The sequence below is a fragment of the Strongyloides ratti genome (assembly GCF_001040885.1).
Source record: "Strongyloides ratti genome assembly S_ratti_ED321, chromosome : 1".
Taxonomy (NCBI): Eukaryota; Metazoa; Nematoda; class Chromadorea; order Rhabditida; family Strongyloididae; genus Strongyloides; species Strongyloides ratti.
Window position 1 is genome coordinate 4,586,551 of NC_037307.1, and position 26,437 is coordinate 4,612,987.

The window sequence follows — 26,437 nt, forward strand, 5'->3', positions numbered from 1 at the left end:
TATTTTAAAATAATGTATGAAAAGTAATCACTTCTTAGTCGGTTTAATGGCACCTCTCATTGTAACAAGTTCCTCTGCTGATGTTGGATGTATAGCAACGGTGTTATCAAATTGAGCTTTTGTTGCTCCCATGTTAACAGCAACAGCAAATCCTTGGAGCATCTCATCAGCACCTTGGCCAACTATATGTACACCAACTACTTTTTCTTCTTTCCCAACACAGACAAGTTTCATAGCAGTAGGTTCTTTGTACTCACAAACAGCAAAATACATAGGATTAAATTTAGATTTATAAATCAAAACATTATCAATTCCATATTTTTGAATAGCTTCTTCCTCAGTCATACCAACTGTTCCAACTAATGGATGAGAAAAAACAACAGTTGCAATATTTTCATAGATTAATTTGTTTGATTGTTCCTTATTGAAAAGTCTATGAGCTAATCTTCTTCCTGCTGCAATAGCAACTGGTGTTAAAAGAAATTTCCCACATATATCACCAACAGCATAAATATTTTTGTTTGTAGTATTTTGATAATCATCAACAATTACCTCTCCAACTTCATTAGTTTTAACTCCAACTTTGTCTAAATTTAATTTTTTTGTCAATGGATCTCTTCCAATACACCAAAATAATTTATTTACCTCATCTATAATACCATTATTTGTAATAACTTTTAATGTACCATTAGAATTTTTAATAATTTCAGAAACTTGGCATTCTTTATGTAATGTAGTATTTTTAGCTTTTTCAATTTGTTCTGTCACAACATCAGATATCATTTCATCAAATGATCTTAAAACTTTATTTTTTCTAATAAGTAAATGTGATTCAGATCCTAAAGTTGCTAAGACACCACCAATTTCTACAGCAATATAACCTGCACCCACAATAACACATTTTTTTGGTAATTCATCAATTTCAAAAAATCCATCACTATCTGTACCTAACTCAGCTCCAGGAATATTAGGAATTGTTGGTTTTCCTCCAGTTGCAATCAAAGTATGTTTACCTCTATATTTTTGTCCATTTACAATAACTGATCCATCATCATCAAAAACACCAAATCCTCGAATTAATTCAACACCAGAATTTTTTAAATTTGTTTCATAAATTGAATTTAATCTTCTAATATAAGCATCACGAGAATTTTTAATTTTTGAAAAATCAAATTTATTTAATGTAACATCAAAACCATAATCAGAATGATCTCTGATAGCTTCTGCATGAGCTGCACAATAGTACATAACTTTTTTAGGAACACATCTGAAAAAAATTGTTTATGTATAAAAATAACTAGCTTTTTTATGAAAAAAATTTAATTAACCATATAATTTTATTATAGTTATTTAACATACCCTACATTAACACAAGTTCCACCTAATCTAGAAGCTTCAATTAAACCAACAGAAACACCAAATTCTCTTGCTCTTCGTGCAGAAGCAATACCACCTGAACCACCCCCAATAACTAAATAATCAAATTCTTTAACACTAGACATATATGACCTATAAAAAAAAATTATTAAAATTGATTATAGCTATATTTCCAAAGTAAAAAAAAAAAAAAGTTACAACACTACATTACACCAAATACCTGAATATTCCATTTATATTTCTAGGTAGGAGTTTTAAATTATTAAGAATCATTCTAAAGGATTGTATATATCGGCAAATTTTATTAATACTTTTAAAAAAATATAGACAATAACACATATAATAAAACCATAACGCTAAAACGTTTATATATAGAAAATCTAAACATGTATTTTTTGTCAATGATTAATAAATTAATTTAATTTTTTTTTACTGGGAAAATATTTAAAGAATTAAGAATTTAAGTATGAAAAAGAGAATTCCTGCCACTCCCATTCCTACAAAAATTTTAAATATAGCACTTTTTTGATTTAAAAGTTTAGCATCATCCCTATATTTTTTTGACATTTCATAAAGACCATCTGCCCTCGTTTCAAGTATATTTAATGCCTCACTTCTATGAAGCATATCTTCAATATTTGAAAACATTATTCTTTGTACATCTTGAAGCTCATTACTTACAGCAGACATTGCAAATCTATTTTTGTCACTGTATTTACGTTTAGCTTGTTGAATATAGGTATCTTAAAAAATTAACTAAAATTAAAATAATAAATTTTTAAAATTTACCAAATTCAACAAAATGATATGGTCTTAAAACTTGATCAATTTTTGCTGTGCCATATTGTTCCATAAATTTACTTGCAACATCTTCAAGATAAGCAAAAGCAGAATTTCTTGGAAAAGTTTGCTCACAAAGACATAATGTAGCAATATTTTCTCTTATAATGTAATGAAATACATATTGATCACTGTTTACAGATCTTTCTTTTGGACCATTTTCAGATCCTAGTCTCCTAAACAACAATTTAGCTTGTGAAGTATATTTTACAAATGAGTTATCCCTATCATCAGCTCCTTCAATTGAAGTTGCCAAAATAAGTCCATCTTTAAGACGTGCAATTAAAGTGAGCAATACCATCTATAATCAACTGTTAATAAATTTAAAAGAAATAATAATAATAAAATAAATTTTTAGGCTTAATAACCTAATAATAATTAATACAAAATTATATGATAGATTTATATTTAATAAAAAATAATTTATTTAAGAAGTGACCACTTAAATTCTTTTGCACTTCCAATGATACTCATACCAACTTGAGATAATGATTGATCTCCGAATGCAAGTTCATCGGGACGAAGGGCACATCTACTAACTATTTGACTAGAATCTGTCTCAAGAATAATTCCTTCATCACATAACTCATCAACAACAAGAAGAATTGTATCAAAATTATCAAATATTGATCTTTTTTCAACATTTTTTCTAAGAATTGTTGAAACACTTTCATAAAAAGCATTCAATAATTGTAAAAGTATCAATTCATTTTCTGATGCACTTCCAATAACATAAAAAATAACATCTACATTGGAGCGGTAAACACTAACAAGACCATCAAGTAAAATAATCTCTCCGTTTGCTTTATGTGTTTTGTTAAATAAATTAGTTTCAAATGATTTTTGTGCTTTTTGTGTTCCAAAGCGTTCATTATCATAGTACTAAATAAGAATAACTTAGATTAAATACAAAATAAAAGTACAAAGATTACCTTAAATATTATTCTATTTCCATCATTATCTAAAATTCCTAATCCCTTGACAGAGTAAAGTGAAGCAATATCCTAAAATCGAAAGTTAACATAAAAAAATATAAAAAACTTACGAGATTCATAGCTTTTAACTCTTCAAGTAAATAAAAATTGTTATCTATGAGAATAGAAGGAACGTGTCAATGCCAGCTCATATATATTATTCCCAAAAATATCTTTGTAAGACCAGTATGGTATTTTAAAACTTTAGGATATAAATCAAAAATTATTTATTATTTATTAATGGATAAATCAAGAATGAAGTACTTAGAATTTATTTTATAAATGATAATCTTTTTAAGAAATTTATTTAAGTATAAAAATCATAAAAAGTTTATGAGAACATTTAAATGATAAATTATCATGTATACAATAAAATTTTTAGACATATAATACAATTATTAATGTTAATTTCATTTCAATGGCATTTTCATTTGGTATATTTATATCATTACCTTATTTATTGTTATATTAATTAATTATTTTTACTTTAAATGATATTTCAAACATATCCATAACATCAAAGAATATTAAATTGTAATAATATATGTCAAAAATTTCTATTTATAAATGTTGAAAATGTGTATTAAATTCTAATATACTTTATACTTTAAAATAAAAGTTTTTATTACTCATTTTTAAATAATTAAAAATATTTTTGAACCCAAAGGACATACCATAATTACTAAAAGTTTCATGTAATAAAAAAAAAAAATTCTTATAAAAGTCAAAACTATTGTTTCTTTCAAACATTCATAGGCAATTATATAAATGTTGTTAATTAAAAAAAAAGTTATTTAACATTTTTAGCATACAATACAAAAATAGAAAGTGGATTTTTATTAACAAAAGTGCATTTAACATAAGCTATATTCTTTTTTTAAATTTTTTAAAGTATAAAATAATTGTGTTTTGTTATGATAAAAAAAGTAATTATACAAATTTCTCTACATTTATTGCTTTTATATTATAGTATTTTTTTTTTCAATTATGTAAAATTTCTTCACAAACAAATGATATTTTTTCAAATAATAGGAAATTGATGGCCAATTATGGTTTATAATTCTAAAAAAAATTGTTTATTTTATTTTATTTTTTTATTTTAACAAATGATATTATATATAATTTTAGTTTTTTATTTGGTAATATATAAAGTACTAAATTAACAAAATTTGATAAATTGTTATCTTGAATTGTCAATGAATTTATAGAGTCAAATGAATAATCATACTTTGTTAATCAAATATTTTACTTCCGATATTGCAATATACTTTGTAAGTTGGTTTAGAAAAATTATTAATTTTATTCCTTTTTTTTTAATATAATTAATAATATTTAGCTTTAATTTATTTTATTTAAAGTAATTTAATTTCTTTTAATGTTAATTAATTAAATCATAATATTTTAAAGCTGATAATTTATATAAAAACTATAATTTATTTTTTTGCAACATTATTTATTTACTAATTTTAATAGAAAAAAAAATATTTCATATGACATTATGTAAATTAATATATTATTAAAGTTTATTTTATATGGGATATTAAAGCTTTTTGATTTATAAATTATAAAAAAAATGTAGTGTTATTTTTATTTTATACTTTTTTTTCAAAAAAAATATATCATTTTAAAACCTATTTATCAATATTTTTTTACATTTATTAAATAACTGTTTAGTAAAATATTATTTTATGTTGTTTTTTAAACTTATTATATTTCTATTATTGACTTTTACCTTAATAACATATATTTAAATATTTTAAAAAAGATTGTATAAATAAATTCTTTATATACTAAGTAATCATAAAGTTAAAGTATGGTTTTCTTTTCTAAATTTGTATTTGTTTTTATTATTTGTTAACATTATTGTATGTAAGTTGAATAAAGATTGATATATATTAATAAGATTTTATTAGCAATTTATTTTATTACTAAAGTATATTTTTAAACTTTTAACATTGATTAAATTTTTTTAAAATACCTAAAATTATGACGAGATATAATTTACTAAATTTTTATTTTTTATTAGAAATAAAATTTAATTATATTTTTTGATAGACTTTTTTTTTAAACTTTTTTTTTTTATTTATTAGTAATGTTATATTATCTATTTAAAGAAAACTTTGATGTAAAATTTCTTGGAATTTAAAATCTTATAAAAAAATTATTATTAAATAACGCTTTTAGTACAAATTATGAATAGGGGATTAATTTTATTTGAGATTTTAATATTAAAGCATGATTAATGAAGTATTGCATAAATTATTTAAATTTAATAATCTATAATTTAATGTATATTATTTAAGAATATATATATAAAAACTCATTATATAAAAAAAGTAATGAATTTTATATAAAAAAAAAAATTTGTTTCCATGGATTTCAAATATTTTTATATATATATAAATATGATGACAGTAAAACGCACAACACGTTTTGTTATTTTTTTAAAGTCTTACTTTATTTTAGTACACCCACTTTTTTATTCATATGTACTTAAAGTGATGTAACCTAATCATTTCTATAGTTATTTTTATTCAATTTATTTTGAAGGCAACCACTGATTACTACATAGTTCACTGGCTTTTTTTTTTATTTATCAACCAAAATATAGATATCTTGTTTAATCAACACTTTTCTTTTAATAATGATACTAAAAAATATTTTTCCATAATCTCATAACGACAAGTTTGATACTTATCTTGGAATGACGCTTAATGTATCAGTCAATACTTTTATAAGAATAACAAAAATAAAACTATTTTATATTGTATATGTGATTTAACTAATATTGTGAAATATTTTTTTTTATTAAAATAATAATCAGATATCTTTTTTCGTTCAATTTGTTCTTATTTTAAATATTTTACTATGATTTAATAATATGATTTTTAAGATGACTGCAAATTGTATTAGTAATTTAGATACGCTTATTGAAGATCATGAAATTATAGTTGAAATTGAAGCAACTATTTCTACAGCATTGTTAGAAGATAATAATAAATCTATTTCATCAAAAAAATCTTCTCTTCCATTGTTTGATATGATAGTTACAGGTAGTGGACATCATAATAAAATGTAAAAATAAATAGTTTTTTATTCTTATCAATTTCTATTGTTTATTTAGATCATATTCAAAGATTAGTAAATCAACAAATTCTGATAGTGAAAGTATTAATAATAAAAGGTAAGGAATATATAGTTATTTTATTATGCATATAACATTATTTAGTTCTTTTGATAAATTAACTTTAAAAGATGGGTTATCCTCATCTAATAAAACTCTTTCCTCAAATATGAATAATATAAAAGACTGCCCACTATGTATGGATGAGTATCCAGAAGATAATATTGTTACAATAGCCTGTTGTAATCATAAAGCTTGTCTTGATTGTATAAAAGCTGTAAGTTACATATTTTATTTGAATTTTTTATTAACAAATTTATTTATTTTTTTTAAAGTATTTGAGAATTGAAATTATGGAAAGTAGGGTTAGCATATCATGTCCTGAATGTTCTGAAATGATTCATCCAAATGAAATATATTCTTTATTAAAAAATCTTCCTGAATTATTGGAAAAATATGAAAATTTTTCACTTCGTCGTGTATTAGCTTTAGATCCTGATACTAGATGGTGCCCAGCACCTGACTGTGATTATGCAGTTATTGCACAATCATGTGCTGCCTGTCCCCAACTTAAATGTGGTAGAATTGAATGTTCAACATTATTTTGTTATCATTGTAAAAATATTTGGCATGAAAGTCAAACATGTGATGAAGCAAGAAGAAAAAGAATGACTAAAGATGGTACTAGTAAAAAAGGATATAAACGATCAACTCCTGGTGATAAATTAAATAGAGGTGATGTTAAAGCTTGCCCACGTTGTAAAACACTAATTGTAAAAATGAATGATGGATCGTGTAACCATATGAATTGTACTGTTTGTAATACTGAATTTTGTTGGCTATGTTTAAAAGAAATTAGTGATTTACATTATTTATCATTATCTGGTTGTTCTTTCTGGGTTAGTTTTTTTAAAAGTTGCTATATAAAAATATTAAAAAACAAAAGTTTATGACTCAAAGAAAAAAATTATCTTTAAATTGTACTGGTTTTTATGCGTTCTTGCAAAAAATTTTTTCTAGTTAAGTATATTTTTTTCATTTTATGTAAACAAGTAATATCATTTTTGTACATTATCTAAATTGATAAGAAAAATATTTGTAAGTAGATTAAGTGTAGAATAATTTTTGGTAAAACTAAACAGAATCTTATTTGTAAGATTTAAGTAAACAGGAGTTAAAAAAGTTTTTTTGGTATATTCTGGTAAACTTTTGTTAGTAATGTATTTAAAAAAAATGTTACATTTTAAAATTTTTCACATTTTATTTTTAAAAATTACTTAAAGAAAAAAAGTTATTTTTATTATTATTTTAATTAGAAAAGATATAATTTATTTTATAAAATTTTAGGGAAAAAAACCATGGAATAGAAAGAAAAAACTTTTATGGCAGATCGGTACATTAATTGGAGCACCAGTTGGTATTGGATTAATTGCTTGTATGGCTATTCCTGGTATTATTGGAGGATTTCCTTTTATGGTTGGGAGAAAAGTTTATCAAAAATTATCATCTAAATCTAAATTTCAACGACGTTTTTTAACAAGCCTTAGTGTTGTTGGTGGTGTTATTGCTTCACCTGTATTAGCTGTAATGGCTGTTGGTGTTGGTGTACCCGTTTTATTAGCATATGTTTATGGTGTTGTACCATTATCTATTTGTAGAAACGGTGACTGTGGTGGTGGTAGAAATGTTGAGGAAGATGATGACTTAAGTATGGGTTCTGAAAATATTATGGATTTATTTGATGAAGATTTTGAATCAGTATCAAAATCATTTGATCGCTCTAATAATGCTGAGAAAAATCATTCAGATGGTAATAAAAGAATGTCAATGAATAGTGATATTTCAAAAGTTATGAATAATAAAGAACAAGGAAGTATAAAAAGTACTTTAGCTATAAAAAATGGAAAAAATGGTATTGGTATTGATATATATAATGGATCACGACGACGTATCTCTGTAGATTCATATATTATTATAGGAGAAGAAAAAACAAATTATGATGATGCATCAGTTATGGGTATGGCTGGAAGTAAGTATCATTTCGATGATAAAAGTGTAAATACAGTATATACAATTAATTCTGGTGCGCAATTAGAAAATTTAAATAATTCTGGTGACTGTAATAGTACAAATGCTTTATCAGGTTTTATTTTGGATAATAAAAGTTTATCAGAATCAGCTAATGGTGATAATAAAAATACCTTATCATCTAATGGTATTTTTTCTATTGGTGGTACAGAATTAAAGCTTTACAATGGTGGTGACTCATCTTCTACATCATCATCAAAACCTTATAAAATTATTTTTTCCGGTGGGAAAACTGTAGATATGTCAAATTATAATGAACCATACCCATATCAAGCTAAAGTTTTTTCAACAGATACATCAACATTATTTTCAAAGGAACATTCAAATACATCGTGTTCATCAAAGACATCTCAGCCTAATGATGATCCATATCATATTTATTCTGTACTTGATAGGTTTAAAAGTGTTGTATCTGATGATGTTTGTCCAGAAGAACCATATCACCCATCACGAAGTGCAAATACCAAAAGTCAAAAATATAAATATAGTAGTTCCATCCAATCAATTGAAGCTAATTCATCTAATGAAATTAATAACACAGCACCTTTTGATACTATTTTAAGTATTGATGAATCTGGAGCAACCAATAAAGTTAATAAAAAGAATTCTCGGTCAATTTGGAATCGTATTTTCAAATCAAAAACAAAAGCCGGTTCAGATGTTTAATTTTTATTTATACTTTTGCGAGTCTTTACAAATAAGCGTGTATATTTTGAATATATAAATTAATAAGATTTTTTAAAAATTAATTCAATAATATTTTAAAATAAAATAAGCTTTAATATAGTACATTAATAAGAACGTTATTATATTGATAAGATAATTATTTAGATCAAACTATTAATATGTCAATATAGTTTATCAATAATTATAAACGATAATAAAGTATATTTTTAGTTAAAAAATCTAAATCAAGTTTGTTAGAATGGTATGGTTTTTAATACAAATCATATTTTTATCAATTTTTACAATTATATTTTCTCTTCAACAATGTCCTGATGGATGGATTTTAGATTCAAAGACACTACAATGTTACTATTTTTCAAATGAAAATTCGATGGCAATGGATCAGGCTGAGCTATTTTGTAATAATCAAGTAGGAGGAAATTTAGCATCAATTCATAGTAATGATGATTTATTAATTGTTGAAAATTTATCAAATAAAAGTCCTTTTTTAACATGGATAGGTTTACAATCTAATGATAATGGTAATTTATCATGGACTGATGGAAGTAATGTAAATTTTACCAAATGGGATAATACTAATAAACCTCAATTAGATCATCAACAATGTTTTGCATTAAGAACTACCATACCAAATGATGGTTTTGTTTCACTTCATTGTAGTTATAATCAACCATTTATATGCAAACAAAAAGTACCTTCGTAAGTTTATTCTTTTTTTTTTATTATTAAATATATTTTTTAGATGTCCAAAAACATTTTACAATTCAAGTTTAGGAATGATATCATCTTCAAATTATCCAAAAAATTATGATAATAATTTGGATTGTAAATATATAATTAATGTTCCTACAAATAAACGTGTTGAAATAATTTTTCCAGCTTTTAGTACACAAAATTATTCAGATTATCTTGAAATTTGGGATGGACCTGATGTTGGAAATGGATTTTTAATTGGAAATTTCAGTGGATCATCCTTAAAAAAATGGAATAAAATATATTCTACTGGAAATTTTATGTCTTTATTTTTCCATACTGATTCTACTGTTACAAGTTCTGGATGGTCAGGTTTATTTTATGCTAGAAAAATTTCACCAACAATAAATGCTACAGGATCTGGTGGAGAAATTTCAAGTCCAAACTATCCACAAAAGTATGATTTTAATGAAGACCAATACTATTTAATTACAGGGACTAATGGAAGTATGATAAACATAACTTTTATTTACTTTTATACAGAACCAACATATGACTATCTAGCAATTTATGATGGGCCTTCTTTATATTCTAATAAATTAGCTATGTTATCTGGTTATATTGCCAACTCTACAAACTCAAAACAATTTCAATCAACACAAAATAAAGTGTTACTACACTTTGTATCTGATTATGTTTTCAATTACAATGGATTTCTTTTAAAATGGCAAACATTTTAAAATTTGTTTATATATATATATTTTTTTTATAAAAAATAAATAATGAAAATATTATTAGTTAATCAAGTACATTAAATCAAAGGAAATTAAGTATAAAACAGTATTATCAAAAAAATATTTTAGTTATCTCCTGCTGCTTCGATAGTCACGACCTGAATCCCTATCTCTAGACCTATCCCTAGATCGGCGTCTTTTTTTACGATCCCTATCGGGAGTTGGGGAATGATAATGAGATCTTCGTTTTTTGTCATAAGCATCTCTGCTCTCACTTACTTTATCCATAGCTTCCTATAAATAAAATAAATTTAAAATAATATTAAATATGTTATGTTTAAATACCTTTATTGCATTAACCATATCTTGTATTTGTTCATGATTACATAATTTTGAATCACATATCTGTTCATATGCTTTTTTTAATATTCTATATGCTTCACTGTAATCTTTATTTTGAGCTTTCTGTTTTGCCTTACTTATAGCATATAATCCAATTTCTTTTAAATGTTCTATTTCTTTTTCTTTTCCAACCATAGATTTTATCATAACATTTGATGTATTACTAAAACCACCAAATATTCCTTGATTACCTATAAATGATCCATTAAAAGGATTCATAACATTTACACCGGGTGGTAGACAATTCATTAATTTAGGTATATTCATATTTGGTCCATTTATTCCAGGTGGACCAAAAGGATTAATAGGTTGTTGGATAGGTTTGGCAAGATTAACAGTTGGAAGACAACTAATTGGCTTTGGAATAATTGGAGCAGGAGCATTTCCTGAATTAATTGAGATACCATTTGAGGATGTATGTGAAATATTTTGATGATTAATAGCTGATAATTTACTTTCAACACCATCTTTCTTTTTTACTAAATCATTATTTTTCTTTGTAGAGTCTTCTAATTTTGCTAAACTCTGTTTATTATATGGCCAAACCTGAATTGTACGATCATGTAACCGTGCAACTAATGATTTTTCAGATAATGTTTTAACATCATTTTCACTTTTAAAAACAACTAATGCAAATCCCTTACTTTGACCATTATTTTTATATTCATGAAATTTAATATCTAAAGGAGTTTCACAACCCTGTTGAATGACAAACTCTGATAAATCATCATCTGTTGTCCACCAAGTTAGATTACTTATATAACAGCAAAATCTTCTTCCACTATATGATTCCGAAGATTGTTGACTTGGAGGACCAGTCACTATTTTAGATGATAGATCAACAGCAGGAACCGAAAGAACTGGATTAACAGATGTTGCAGCAGGAGCAATGGCCATATCAAACAAATCATCATCACCAATTGATGTGTCCATTATTTAAACTCTAAAAGGTATGTAATGATTTATTTATCTAACATAAGAAACAATATTCATTAACACTTTTAAAATAAATGATACAATAAAAAAAAAAAATATATTAATATATACAATATAACAACTCGACAATTATTAAAATAACAAATATAAATTAAGATCACGTAAAATAAATTGAAAAGATTCTGATTCTTTACTGCACCCGTTTAATTTTACCAGGATTTTGAAAACATAACAATCAATCAGCAATTGAAGAAATATTATAAGAAATATACATCTACAAAGAAAAATTACCTAGATAAAAATAACGTTTAATTAAAATAAAATATCTTTATACAAACTAAAATAAACAACTTTAATAATTTAAAATCTTTAACCAACAACGTCAACGACACACCAAATATGTTATTCGTTGTGAGAATTTCATGAAGATTAATTTGTTCATTTAAACAACTTTTTATTATTAAAATTAAATCAATTAGCTGTATTCTTATAATACTAGCGAAATAAGTAGTGATGTAAAAGTTAAGAATTTTATTAGCCACTTTTATGACATGGATAAAATTACAATGTTTTAAAATTTAATGTTTATAACAAATATTGTATGATTTATTTAACGGAGTATTTTTTTTTTATTTATTTGTATTCAATTGGGATATTTCTTCTTTTTTTTCCTTCAATTGATGGAGTCTTTTTACCTGTGATGGTAAGAATGCCATCTTTAGAGAGATCAGAGACAACATCTTCTTCTCTAACATTAGAAGGTAAAACATACCTTCTTATAAATGCTCGTTGCATCTAAAGTATAATAGGATAGTTAAATTGGTAAACTTACCATTCCATGTCTATTATACATCTCTTGATGTCTTCCTTCAATAACAATATAGCCATCGGCAATGTTAACTCTCAATTCATTTGGATGGAATTGGGAAACATCCATTTTAAGGGATATATAGTCATCAGTTACTTTCAATTCTTCATTTGAACTACCAAGTTTAAACATTTCTCTAAAATCATTGCTAGTCCACATTGGTTGAAAAAATCTTCTTTCAACTTCTTCAAAGAATCTTTCAATTTCGTAGAAAGGTGACATCATATCATATGTAGATGGATATGAATAGTAGTCATTTCTCTGTGCAACAGATCTTTCTACTGGAGTATGAAAAAAACTTTTAGGCAATAAACTACGAAATCCCATCTTTATTTAAACTACAAAAAATTTTAAAATAAATTTAAAAAATGAAAATTTAAAAAAAAGAATTATGATAAATAAATGTTTAAACTACAAGAAACATTTACCTTGTTTACGTAATGCTAAATGGAAAATAAATATTTCGAAATATATGTTTCTAGAAATTTCTCTAACGTATATTTACATGTAGAATAAAAAGGGAGTCAAAATGCATAAGAATTGTCACGTGGTATCTTTAAAATAGATGTTTTTTTTTAATATTAATTTTTAAAAAAAAAAAATAAATTCTAAATTTATAAAACAATTGGATATGTTAAAATTGTCACGGAAATAATGATACTTTAATTGAAGTAAGTACAAAAAAATTTTTAATAATTTGTTTGATAATTAAATCAACAAAATAGGTATAATAAAAAGTTTAGTTTTTTAATTTTTTTTATTTTCAGATAACTAGGTTATGAAATAGTATATATATATTGAATAAAAAATTTTTCTTTTAACAAGTCAATTTTATATGGACTGGAAAAAATGGGTGTAATATTCTTTATAATAGTTATAATGTTTCAATAAAAATATAATATTTTTATAGATAAAAAATTATAATTTTTTTAAGTCATAAGTTAATGAATGTTTGTAAAACTTTCTAGAAAAATATATAAAAATTTATTTTATATAAAAGTTTTAATTAAAAAAAAGGTAAAAGAAATTTTATTTTATATGAGTTTTTATAAATATAATAAGTTTTAGAAATAAATATGGTATTATACATATATGATGACAATTAAATTTAAAAATAAATTTCATATTATTAATAATTTATTCAAAATTTATATATTTATATAAGATCAAATAAAATTTTTAATATTTATTTAACTATATAGCAACATTTTAATGTCATTTGCATTGGAAAAAAATAGTGATGTATTATTATTTGCTAATTCAAATGAAAGGGATACTTCATCAGATAGAAATAAAAGAATAAGTAATATTGTCATTGAAAGTTTTTCAAATGGTGCTAATCAAATGAGTAATGAATGTGGAGCTGATAAGCAACTTGTTGAAGCAATACTACTTCGTTATGAATATATGGAAAGAAGTGGAAATTTTTTTCCTCAAACAACAAAATCATTTATTGAAAAAAAATTTGAATTTGAATTACAAAAATGTTATAAACCAAAAATTGACATGAGTAAGTTATAAATATATATTATGATAATATTCTAATTTATACAGATACATCATATAATTATCCAGAAACACCACAAGATCATTGGATGCTTAATACTCCATTACCTAAGTATGACAAAATATTTACTTTAACTAGAGAAGATGGTGTCTATAGAATACGCGACAAATCTGGTGAATATATTAAAGAACTTGATGCTTATTTTTTATCAAAAAATAAATATTTAAAAGATTATGAAAAAATGGTTGGTATAGTTTCTGATGGTCCATTAAAATCATTTTGTTATAGAAGGTTAAGTTATTTACAGAACAAATTTCAACTTTATCTATTACGCAATGAACAAAGAGAGTTACATGAACAAAAAAGTATAAGGCATAGGGATTTTTATAACGTTAGAAAAGTTGACACACATATTCATGCAGCTAGTAGTATGAATCAAAAACATTTATTAAGGTTTATTAAAAGAAAAATGAAAACAGAAAATGATACAGTTGTATTAGAAAAAGATGGTAAAAAAATTACTATGGGAGAAATGTTTAAAGGTTTAAATATAGAACCATATGATTTAAATGTTGATATTCTTGATGTTCATGCATATAAAAATGCTTTTCATAGATTGGATAAATTTAATCATAAATATAATCCTATTGGTGAAAGTACATTAAGGCAAATATTTATGAACATTGATAATTATGTTGAAGGGAAATATTTTGCAGAAGTTTTAAAAGAGGTATTTAAAGAATTGGAAGAATCAAAATATCAACATATTGAACCAAGATTAAGTATATATGGACATAAAAAAAATGAATGGAGTAAATTAGCTAAATGGGCTATAAAACATGATGTTTGGTCAACTAACTCTAAATTCCTTATTCAAATACCACGTCTTTATGATATTTATAAAGAAAAAAAATATATTTCTAATTTTGATCAATTATTAGATAATATATTTACACCATTATTTGAAGTTACAAATGATCCAAGTTCTGATCCAGATTTATTTAGATTTCTTTTGCAAATAACAGGAATTGATTCTGTTGATGATGAAAGTAAACATGAATATATACAATTTGATAAATTTACTCCTAATCCAAAAGATTACACTGATGCTGAAAATCCATCATATACCTATTACATGTATTATTTATATTCAAATATTGCAATGTTAAATGCTTTTAGAAGGTTAAGAAATCTTAATGTATTATCATTTAGGTTACATTCTGGTGAAGCTGGTCATCCACATCATTTAATTGATAGTTTTTTAACAGCTGAATCAATATGCCATGGAATACTTTTAAGAAAATTACCAGTTATTCAATATTTATTTTATTTAACAAAAATTGGAATATCAATGTCACCGTTATCTAATAATTCACTTTTAATACCATACCATCGTAATCCATTACCTGAATTTTTGATGAAAGGATTAAATGTATCTTTATCAACAGATGATCCATTACAATTTCACTTAACAAAGGAAGCTTTAATGGAAGAATATTCAATTGCAGTACAAGTATGGAAACTTTCTCCAACAGATATGTGTGAATTGGCATTAAATAGTGTACGACAATCAGGCTTTGAAGATAAAATTAAATATTATTGGTTGGGACCAAATTTCAAAAATGAAGGAGCATTAGGAAATGACATTTCAAGGACTAATGTACCAGATATACGTATAAGTTTTCGTTATGAAGCTTTAGTTGATGAGTTAGCGCAAATTTTTAAAAATGTCAAAAGATAATTTTATTTCTAGTGATCACTTAAAAAAATTAATTAAACAATATTTTTTAAATTTAATAAAGAATAATAAATAAATTCATATATTATTTAAACTTTTTTTTATATATAATTTTTACCATTAGTAACTGACTCATTTATAAATTTGAATTGTCAAATTACAATTATTGATTTTACATTAACAGTAAAATTTATTAATTTTCAATAAGTAAAGGAAATTGTTTTACATTATACTTTTCTTTGAATTATATTACACATTGAAAAGTTTACAATATATAAATATTTTTAAAAAAAAAAATTAATGAGTCATTAAATTTTTAGTTACTACTTGAATATAAGGAATTTTCCACCTGAATATGTATGCATAAAAAATTACTTTAATATAATAAAAGTTTATAATTAATTACTTTTGTTAGCATCAAAGAATATAACATTAAACAAATTAATGTTTTAAGATGCTTAAATATAACAGGTTTTATTTTATATAATCATACTATATGATTAAAAATCGAAACAAGTAATTGAAATTAATAAAATAATTTTGTTATTAAATACTTATAAAATACGTTTTTATTGCTTTCTAATTTAAAAAAAGTTTTATTTTTATAAAAACAGGTATTTTGTCTAAACTCTTTATAAAAAGTAGACTTTTAAAATTATAACCATATATCACTAGTACAATCACCACCAGGATATCTCATTTCATGAGGAAGATAAGATGATCCATCAATATTTTTAAAATCAACCAAAAAATTTTCATCCAATATCATTTTTCCATCTTTTTCATTAATATCAATTTTTAAAATAGTACCACCTCTTGAGGCAAGATTTGGATAAAAAGTTTGATCCCACTTTAAGTATAATGAAGTACTAACATATAAACGTTTTCCATCTAAACTTAATTGAAGCATTTGTGGGCCTCCTTCAATTTTTGTTCCATTAATAAAAGTGGGATTCGGTTGAGGATAATCTTTATCAACTATTTTAACATTTGTCTCTTTATGCAAACTACCACTTATGTTAATTTCACTATTTAGTGTTATATTAAATGGATCTGAAATATCATATTGTTTGATAATACCATGAAGCCAACATGATGCATATAAATATTTATCATCCATTGAAATGAGAATGTCAGTTATTAAGGCTGGCATATCATCCATAGCCCATCCAGAAACTTTAACAGATGGTATAGAAGCAGCCAATCTACTTTTATATTTTCCACTACCATCATCATATAAATGGAAAATTGATGATCCTAGAGCTGTACCGACAAATGCATGAGCTTTTGATGGTTCATGATAAAAACGTACTTCTAATGGTATTTGACACTCTGGTCCTGGTAATTCAATAGTTTGTTGAATTTTTTTTTCTTTCCAATTAAATATATAAACTTTGTTACCATATTTTCCTAAAAATTTAAATATATATAAAAAAGATTTAAAACAAACCATTTTTAACATCTTCAATTTTAAAACCATTTTTAATGGCATTTGGAGTACCCCATTCTGAACTAATCATAACATTACATCTTGGTTGATACCAAAAATCATAGTTAAATTGTGGTTCCATAGTACCTTCCTTAATCCAAGTTTTCTTTGGTTGGAATGTCTTACCATCAAGTAAAATAAAATTACCTCTTTCATTACCATCTTTATCACCCAAAGTACTTATCATTATATTTCCATCAGCTAAACAATGTGAAGTATGTGGAAAGGAAACATTAAAATTTAAAATTTTTTCTGGTTCAACTATAACATCTATTTTTAAATTTTTTGGTTCCCTAGTATTGATAACATAAATTCTGGAAGAATTTAAACATGGAATAATAAGATGGGATCGGGTTAATGAGGAGTCATCATAACAACTACTACATGTATTCCATCCAGAGTGGTGAACTTCATCATTTTCATAAGGAAGTTTAACATAATTAATTACCTAAACTTTATTTTTTCAATCAAATATTTGAATAACCTACTTTAGAAAATGTTTCACTTTCTGGATCAACATCAACACAAGCTATTATATCATGACCACCTTTATTAATATTTGGACATGTAACAAATAATACCTTTTCTCTTGGACCATTTAAAAAAGCATCTTTAGGTGATTTATATCCAGGACCATTTTTAGAACAACAATTAGTTGTTTTTTTTTCCATAATTAGTATAAAGTTAAATTATTTTTCTAATTTTTATAAAATAATAAAATAACTTTATTTATATGGCTTAAGACAAAAATAACTTTACCTTGATGTTGTCAAGTATATGAAATTGATTAGATAAAAATATTGTTTTTATATTGAACAACTTTATTCAAGTAATTAAAAAAGAATTTTTAATTGATAATGATTAATATATTTAAATATTCTATAATTAGGAAATTTTTAAGACAAATATAACACAAAAATGTAACTTTTTCCTTCCTATATTTTTTTTTATTAAATATTCAGAATCAAAAAAAAATATTTAAAAAATAATTTTCATTTTTTTTAATTTAATCTAATTGTTTTTAATGACATTAAAAATATATGTAATAACAGTTGCTATATATGGGTTATTTTTTTAATTAATACACACCAACACATCAATCATATTACTATAATAAAGTATTGACAAAAGTAAACTTATTACAAAGATAAGGTTTTTCATATCATTAATTTCAATGACATAAAACTTTACTATATTTATAGTATAAATATATTAAAACAGTATTACAAAAGTTTAATAATAAAGAAGAAAAATAATTTTCTTTAAAAATAAATGACACCCAATTATTATATATAAAAGTAATTTAAAAATAGCCCTTAATAAATCACCAAACGTTTTCATATAAAAAAAAAATTTAAACAAAATAAACATGACAATTATTTATTAAAACTTATTGTAATAAAAAAAATCCCCAATAATTTATATTTTTACCTTTAACATATATAATATTTGTAGCCATTATATACAAGAGAAAAATATTTATAAAACAAATAAATCATTATAAATAGGTATTATTAAATTATTCCAAGTTCCCACTTCTATTTTCTAACTAAGTTTATGAAAAGAAATTTTTTCATGTGTATAATCTTTATATTCTCACAGGTATAATATAAAATTAAAAATTTTATCTTTACAAAAAGTTATTGGAGCATGTAATATTAATTAAAAAAAATTATAATTATTTTGTTGTAGACAATAATTTTATTTTTCTTATTCTAATTAAGAAGTTAAATTTTTACAAAAATTATTATGAATTAAAAAATTATTTTAAATATGTAAAAAATTTTTTATTATAATTTTATATTTTATTTATTAAATTATGATTTAAGAATATGACTATGTGTAAAAGATGTTTTTAATCCTTATACTCTTATCTTTCATTGATATGTTAATATGTATGATATTTCTTTACTCTTAATATGGTTTAATCTTTTCTTAAACATTATAATTAAAATGAAAAACAATAGAATCTATTTATAATAACAAATAAAAATTCAATTCATTGTTTCATTCAATATTTATACATTTTAATTTAAAAAAAAAATAATATTAACAAACTTTTTATTTAAATTAAAGTACAATGATTTGATAATGTAAAAAAAAATTTTTTTCTTTATTTTATATTGTACTAAATATCATTTAGTATAATATATTTAAGTTATAATATAAAGGTATTAAAAAGATTATTGGTATAACGTCTCTGGATTAAAATAAACAAAAACAAATATATAAATAAAGTATATTTAATGCTACCAAATAAGTAGTAATGTTTAAGAGATTTCATATGAAACAAACATTTTTGTTTGGATTCATTATACTTATTATTACATTTTTATATTCAATTGGTGTTTTGGATTATTTTAGGCAAAAACCATTTAATGAATTTGAATGGGAGCCATACCATATAGATGTACGAAGACAGGTAATATTTATAGCTTTATTTTTAAATATATTTATTAGGTAATTTTACAAATTACTGGCAATAAACCAGAAATAAATGAAATTAATTCTCATTTAAAATATTTAATTTTACCTTCTTGTGATGGACAAGAATTAGGAGAGAAACGGTCAATTTTAATTATCGTTAAAAGTGCTCCAAATAGATATGAATATAGAAAAGCTATTCGTGATACATGGGGTAAACAAAAAAATATGTTAGGTTTCAAGATACGTACCATCTTTGTAATGGGAAATGATATTAATAATAAAAAAAATATTGAAGATGAGTATGAAATTAATCAAGATTTATTAGTTGGTGATTTTATTGATGATTACCGTAATAATACATTAAAACTTATATTATCTTTTGATTTGGCAAAAAATTATTGCAATCTTAAAAATCCAATTCCTTTTTATTTATTTATTGATGATGATTATTATCTTTCAATAGAAAATTTAATTAGTGAAGTTAAGTATCATATTCCATCAGAACGTCTATATATGGGATACCGTTTTGATTCTACACCTTTTAGAATAACACTAGCCAAACATCATGTAAGTTATTATTTTTTTTTATATATAAATTATAATTTTTTATTTAGATTTCACTTTCTGAATATCCTTTTTCAAGATGGCCACCATATATTTCAGCTGGTGCTGTTTTATTAACTAACACAACATTAAGTGAATTTTATTATGCTTCAAAATATGTCAAAACTTTTAAATTTGATGATATATATACGGGAATTATTGCTTATTTATTAGGAATCACCCCTATTCATAATGAAAAATTTGCCTTCTGGAAGAGTAATGCAGAAAATGATGATTTTAAAATTACTATAGCACATCATGGGTTTGATCCAATTATGTTACGAAATAGGTGGATAGAATTACATAATTTATTATAATTAAAATATACAACATATAGTAAAAGTTTATTTACTAATAGTAATTATATTTTTATGAATATGTTATAGATATATAATTGATCAATTTATATTTGTATATATTAACATAATATGTAAATTTATATATAAATAAATAGAATAAAAATGTAGACACATAAAAATTTTTTTTAACATCTAGTAAATATAAAATAAATTTATTTAAATGTTAGTTTTTTTTTTTATTTTAAAATAAATTTAATGAAATGCTATAATATAATTATAAAGCTAAATATAAAACAAGATTAAAAGCATCTTAATGAAAACACTAGTAAGCTTATTTTATATATTAATAAAAATTTTCTATAAACAACATAAACATCAGGCAAGTAAACAAAAATGTCATAGCTGATTTGTTTAAAAAATTCATACAATTTAACAATAAAAAAAAAATATCTTTCATTCAAGATATTGCAGTGGTATTTGAAAAAAATTAAAATAAATTATTGGCTAGATCTGTTAATTTTTTGTTTGATTTTTTTTTAGTTAAATAAATAAAAGTTGGGTCCTAAGAGATCTTGTCACTTTTCCTTTTTTTTTTCACTGGCAGTCAAAATATATATTTATATTCCTTCTTTTTTTATTTTTAACTTTTATTTTATATTATAAATCTTTATAAGGAATTATAAACAGCTTGTTGAGGATTATTGTCTTCTTGACTGCGAAGCATCTCTTTTAACAATGAACAATCAATTTGGCCCATTTGATATTTCGTATATAAGAACTTTTGAGCTTGCCTTGCAAGAGATCTATAAATAATAATAAATAAAGATTATTAATTGTAATAAAATGATATTAATTTATGTGTATAATTAAGGAGAGCCATGTAATTGTTATTTAGTGTATTGTAAGAAAACAATTAAAGGATCAAGAATTGGATGACCTTGTGTTAACTGATTCTTGGCATTATTATGAAATACCTTTGTAATACTTTTAATTATACGATAGCCTATAACTTATTTACATACTATTATACTTACCGTATCTGTGTAAATAACGATCTTAAATCATTTTCAGAAATTAAACTTAATCCTTTATATTCAACCCAAGAATAAAGTATTGATGCATGAATTTCTTTTATCAAAGCAATATTTTTCAAATTTTCATGTAAACCAACACCGTTACCGTATACCAATGATTCATCAAATAAAGCTAAAAATTTAACAGCCGTATAGTCATAACGATCAAAACGTAGACTTTGCATCCTATGTACTAATTCATCCCATTTTGGTTGTAATGATTCACAACCAAGTAATCCAACAAATGCTGTAGGCATTCGAAAACCATTAACATCAAAATTAAGTTCTGGATGAACTTCATTATTAATGATAGCAAATGTAAAATCAATTAAATGTATTGTTGACCAGGAACTATATAATAATTTCATTTGATCATCCATATGAAGTTTATCAAAATATGGGACATGTTTAACCCATGATACTAATGAATTTAATGATTCTTCAATAACAGATACACTATATTGGAATCTATCTGATATATTATTTGTTTGTTTTTGAAGAAGATGATAGACAGGTGAACAATTTTCTAATGATTTTGATAATTCATCCAATATATTAGTAGTTTTGGGTCTTGAATAAAATACTTGATCAATTGTTGTTTCTGTAGGAAGTGGACAAATAGGTAGTAATGGTGATGCATTATTGATACTAGAAGCAATATTTGATTGTATAGTTGTTATTGGTGTCATATTTGCATATGATATATGACCTATACTTGTATTTTGAAAACCATTATTACTATAATCAACATTACCTTGTGATGTTGGCATAAAAGTTTCCATAAAATTTTGTTGATTTGATCTTTGATTATATGGTTCAAAATGTTCAGATTTAATACAAGCATATACGGGAAATGTTGTATTTGATAATTGATTTCCTTGTGAATCAACATTTGTTCCAAGAAGTGCTGCAATATTATCACTTTGCATATAATTTGGTGTTGGTCTATGCATAACAAAATCACTAACATTTGATGAAGAATGTGTTGAATTAGAAAGAGTTGGTGACTGAATCAAGAGATCATATTCTTGTTTTATTTTTCCCTCGGTATTGTCAAAGTATGATAATTGTGAAGAGTTTTCCGGTGTACTGGAATGAACCAATTAATATACTTTTTATTTAAACTACTTATATATTATATATCTATATATATATATAGATAGATTTTTTTTATAAAGATAATTAAAGAGTAAAATTTTAAAGCCGCTAAAGTATCAAGAGATCTTAAAATAATAATTGCCACCTTATATATATATATAAAAAAAAAGTTATATAAAGAATATCTATTAATGTTTATATTCAATGCGGTGGTTCCCTTTAAAAAAATGTTTTGTCCTCGATTATAAGAATTATTCATGCCGACCATGTCAATTGCCACTCTGATGAATATAAATTACTTCAGATAAATAATTAAAATTACAATATCGGAATTAAACAAAGGCTGGCAATTATGTGACTGGTATAAAGAATTGGAATAATCTTTTCATAATACATCATTTTCGGCATTTTCTTTTATTATTATTATTATTATTATTATGATAAAATTTACCTTCTATTAACCATTCCGTCAGTGGTACTCGTAGTATTACTAGTAGTTGAAGATGTTGCTTGAAAAGACCCTGTAGTTGAGCCGGCAGAAGATGAATTAGTTGATGTTGGAGATAAAGATGTATTTATAACGGATGCATTATTTGCTCCTGATGACAAAGCAATTCTTTGCATTCTTTGTGCACGATCACGTTTGTAATAAGAACCAAATTTATTTCTACCTCCTCTCATTCTATCTTCTCGAACAGCTATAAAGATTAATAAAAGTAATTATTAATGATATTAATTTTTTTTTAATACTTTTTATATAAAAAAAAGTTTATTGTTTTCATTATGTTTTAATTAAAAGATATCTCTGCATGTGTTCAATAGTTATCAAATTCCAATCACTCTTATCTTCCCCTAATTTTTTTGGTTTATTAATTGAAATAATATGTTTTTCTGTAAAGGTCATGACAGGTAGCACTCTGTGGGAAACGTTCAATTTAATCAAATAGAAAATCTAAATACTTCTAATTAATAAATTCACTGCCTTTGTCACTTTTATAACCACATTTACATGCAACAATGAAAATGATAATTAGAGTTTGGTGAAAGTACTTTCTCATAGATAAACTAAGATTTTTATGACTACTCTATAATTATATGATGGAATGTTTAAAGATAGCACTATATTATGATTCTAGTAACCGAAAGTAAGTTTCCTTGCGCAAATCGCAAAAATCGGTGAAGATTCTTATATGATAGGATCAGAGGATTAAATGGATTGCATAAATATATCTATTTGATCATAAAAGTTAACTTTTTGTTTTGATGTTGCGATATTACTTTAAATCATATATAAATGTTTATATAAATAATAATACTTTTATTTTAAAAGAAAAATTAATTTTAATTTATATTACATATATATATATATACATGAGAAAAAAAGTATATATATATATATGTATATATAAATGGTTTATAATGCCTTAGGGTTGCTAAAGATGAATACTCATTTTTGGATGTTACGCCATCATATGGATATTTTTAAGTGAAAATTGAATAAAAGAAGAAACTAGAATATATATATAGCTTTTTATATTTATATCTTTATGTTTCAAGTTGTAATATATCAATATTTATATTTCATACAACTTTCCCTGATCGTCTGGACGGATATATGTAAATATTCAATTCAGCTATCCAACAACTGGTCAGACGGCTTTTAATAATATATACTAAGTAATGTTGGAAGTGATTCACGCGGGGCTCAAATTAACATATACACAACATCATGAAAGCTGTTTCATTATATTGTCAACTTTCATTTATATAATAGAAATTGTTAAACAATATATAATGCTGTATTATATAGAGGCATTTGGTAATATGAAAAGATGAGTACTTTTTCCTACACTGTTACAATATTTTGGACTGGTTTTTATATGTATACTCAAATTTCTCTTTTCTCCTTATTATTATCCTTATCGGTAATATCTCTTAACTGCGGTAATAATAAGGAAAGAAGAGTTAAATTACGATGATTCAAAAAAAAAAAATAAAATAAAATACGACATACTAATTATATCATATGATATATGGCCAAATTAATTTGATTAAATATCTAATGAAAGAATTCTTGTCAGTATTTTCAATCACTAATTATAGTATAGAAAAGATCGTATATATTTCAAAAGTATATAATAAAGTATGATAGATTATGTAAGTATAATAGATGATTTAAAGATTTTTAATTATAAATAAACATACCTTCAACTTTCATTCCCCTATCAATACATTTTTTAAAACGGCAATGTGGGCATCTTTTTCTACATGTTTTATCAATTGGACAATTTTGATCTGCTGAACATTGATATTGTTTTTTATTTTGAACAGTTCTTTTAAAAAATCCTTTACATGATTCACATGTTAATAAACCATAATGGTATCCTGAAACTCTATCACCACATACAGGACAATTTTCTTGATCAACAGGTGATAATGTATTAGCGTTACTTCTTCTACTATTACCAGATCTTTGTGTTCCAGTTGGTTGTTGAGTTATTTGTTGTTGTTGTTGAATTAATTCAGTTGGAAGATAAAAATCTTGAGGTGGTTGTTGTTGATAAGATTGTAACATTTGTTGATTTGGATTTATAATATGATGATGTGATAAAGTATGAATATTATGATGATGAGGATGATAAGTATTATTTAAATGATGAGAAGTAGAAAAATGTGGATTAATATCTTCTAATTTAGAAGTTGATGCTGAAACAGGAGGAAGAATAACGGTAGAGCCTAGAGAAGTAGCTGACTCTAACCCAACCATTGACATAGATAGTAAATCTAAAAAAAAAAAAAGCTATATATGGTTAAAAATAATCGAAATAGTGGTATTATGTTAACAATCATCGTTTGCGCAAAAATTTTTATCACGGAGCATAACATATACAACATGTATAAATATATTGTATCAGGTAATAAAAAAAAAAAAAAGTATATTGTAAAAGTTGTATTATAATAAAGAAAAGCCATCAAATAATATTTTAATACAAAAAAGAAATGGTAATTGTTAAAGTATATTTTCATATAATAAAATAATAAATTAAATTATTTTAATTAAGCTTTTAGATATATTATATATATATATAAATATATTTGCAATAATTGTTATGAATTACTTTTTAATATTAGGAGCTCTGAAGTTAACTGCGTGCAGGTTCTACATGCACATATTACTACATCAATTGTGGACGAGTAGCTGATTAGAAGAATAGTTGTATGATTTTAGTGTTGTCGCATATCACAACATATATAGAAGCTGGTGGTGATGAAAATTCATAATGTGTCCGCGCCATACTCGTATTCATGAAAAATACTACTATAGTATGCATTTGTACCTGAGGAAGACATATCACAAAAGGGGGAGGGTATATGTGCGCAACTGAATTTATGAGAGTAAGAGTCGAATGGGAAGGCTTGTTAAAGTGTTGATTTATTTGGATAGTGGGCTAGGAAATTTCAAAGACAGTAATTTTATTT

General features: G+C 23.9%; 11 protein-coding genes across 11 annotated transcripts; 4 read left to right on the forward strand and 7 right to left on the reverse strand.

Moving 5' to 3' along the window:
- Positions 1-27: 27 nt before the first annotated feature.
- On the reverse strand, positions 28-1,650 carry SRAE_1000147300 (Glutathione reductase, mitochondrial; the record flags this gene model as incomplete). The annotated part of the gene is made up of 4 exons (XM_024648433.1): positions 28-650; positions 687-1,267; positions 1,360-1,509; positions 1,598-1,650. 4 exons carry the CDS (start codon positions 1,648-1,650, stop codon positions 28-30), a joined length of 1,407 nt encoding a protein of 468 aa, XP_024502412.1.
- Positions 1,651-1,821: 171 nt separating this feature from the next.
- Positions 1,822-2,518, reverse strand: SRAE_1000147400 (Sec22 ortholog; the record flags this gene model as incomplete). Its single annotated transcript, XM_024648434.1, has 2 exons — positions 1,822-2,120; positions 2,167-2,518. 2 exons carry the CDS (start codon positions 2,516-2,518, stop codon positions 1,822-1,824), a joined length of 651 nt encoding a protein of 216 aa, XP_024502413.1.
- A 122-nt stretch (positions 2,519-2,640) lies between these two features.
- SRAE_1000147500 (Coat protein (Coatomer) zeta) lies at positions 2,641-3,271 on the reverse strand (the record flags this gene model as incomplete). Its single annotated transcript, XM_024648435.1, has 3 exons — positions 2,641-3,099; positions 3,150-3,221; positions 3,263-3,271. The coding sequence occupies 3 exons, from the start codon at positions 3,269-3,271 to the stop codon at positions 2,641-2,643; spliced, it is 540 nt and encodes a 179-aa protein (XP_024502414.1).
- Positions 3,272-6,084: 2,813 nt separating this feature from the next.
- On the forward strand, positions 6,085-9,069 carry SRAE_1000147600 (Zinc finger, RING-type domain and Zinc finger, C6HC-type domain and Zinc finger, RING/FYVE/PHD-type domain-containing protein; the record flags this gene model as incomplete). Its single annotated transcript, XM_024648436.1, has 6 exons — positions 6,085-6,266; positions 6,316-6,375; positions 6,421-6,592; positions 6,651-7,214; positions 7,663-8,344; positions 8,381-9,069. The coding sequence occupies 6 exons, from the start codon at positions 6,085-6,087 to the stop codon at positions 9,067-9,069; spliced, it is 2,349 nt and encodes a 782-aa protein (XP_024502415.1).
- Positions 9,070-9,328: 259 nt separating this feature from the next.
- Positions 9,329-10,523, forward strand: SRAE_1000147700 (CUB domain and C-type lectin domain and C-type lectin-like domain and C-type lectin fold domain-containing protein; the record flags this gene model as incomplete). Its single annotated transcript, XM_024648437.1, has 3 exons — positions 9,329-9,635; positions 9,684-9,789; positions 9,833-10,523. 3 exons carry the CDS (start codon positions 9,329-9,331, stop codon positions 10,521-10,523), a joined length of 1,104 nt encoding a protein of 367 aa, XP_024502416.1.
- Positions 10,524-10,646: 123 nt separating this feature from the next.
- Positions 10,647-11,852, reverse strand: SRAE_1000147800 (Cleavage and polyadenylation specificity factor subunit CG7185; the record flags this gene model as incomplete). Its single annotated transcript, XM_024648438.1, has 2 exons — positions 10,647-10,811; positions 10,863-11,852. 2 exons carry the CDS (start codon positions 11,850-11,852, stop codon positions 10,647-10,649), a joined length of 1,155 nt encoding a protein of 384 aa, XP_024502417.1.
- A 636-nt stretch (positions 11,853-12,488) lies between these two features.
- Positions 12,489-13,050, reverse strand: SRAE_1000147900 (Protein lethal(2)essential for life; the record flags this gene model as incomplete). Its single annotated transcript, XM_024648439.1, has 2 exons — positions 12,489-12,650; positions 12,688-13,050. The coding sequence occupies 2 exons, from the start codon at positions 13,048-13,050 to the stop codon at positions 12,489-12,491; spliced, it is 525 nt and encodes a 174-aa protein (XP_024502418.1).
- An 885-nt stretch (positions 13,051-13,935) lies between these two features.
- On the forward strand, positions 13,936-15,971 carry SRAE_1000148000 (AMP deaminase 2; the record flags this gene model as incomplete). The annotated part of the gene is made up of 2 exons (XM_024648441.1): positions 13,936-14,233; positions 14,278-15,971. The coding sequence occupies 2 exons, from the start codon at positions 13,936-13,938 to the stop codon at positions 15,969-15,971; spliced, it is 1,992 nt and encodes a 663-aa protein (XP_024502419.1).
- Positions 15,972-16,623: 652 nt separating this feature from the next.
- On the reverse strand, positions 16,624-18,128 carry SRAE_1000148100 (Selenium-binding protein 1; the record flags this gene model as incomplete). Its single annotated transcript, XM_024648442.1, has 3 exons — positions 16,624-17,378; positions 17,419-17,905; positions 17,946-18,128. 3 exons carry the CDS (start codon positions 18,126-18,128, stop codon positions 16,624-16,626), a joined length of 1,425 nt encoding a protein of 474 aa, XP_024502420.1.
- A 1,595-nt stretch (positions 18,129-19,723) lies between these two features.
- On the forward strand, positions 19,724-20,804 carry SRAE_1000148200 (Beta-1,3-galactosyltransferase brn; the record flags this gene model as incomplete). The annotated part of the gene is made up of 3 exons (XM_024648443.1): positions 19,724-19,879; positions 19,918-20,451; positions 20,499-20,804. 3 exons carry the CDS (start codon positions 19,724-19,726, stop codon positions 20,802-20,804), a joined length of 996 nt encoding a protein of 331 aa, XP_024502421.1.
- Positions 20,805-21,453: 649 nt separating this feature from the next.
- SRAE_1000148300 (Nuclear hormone receptor FTZ-F1 beta) lies at positions 21,454-25,730 on the reverse strand (the record flags this gene model as incomplete). Its single annotated transcript, XM_024648444.1, has 5 exons — positions 21,454-21,589; positions 21,821-22,568; positions 22,614-22,948; positions 23,409-23,655; positions 25,163-25,730. The coding sequence occupies 5 exons, from the start codon at positions 25,728-25,730 to the stop codon at positions 21,454-21,456; spliced, it is 2,034 nt and encodes a 677-aa protein (XP_024502422.1).
- Between the last annotated feature and the right edge of the window lie 707 nt (positions 25,731-26,437).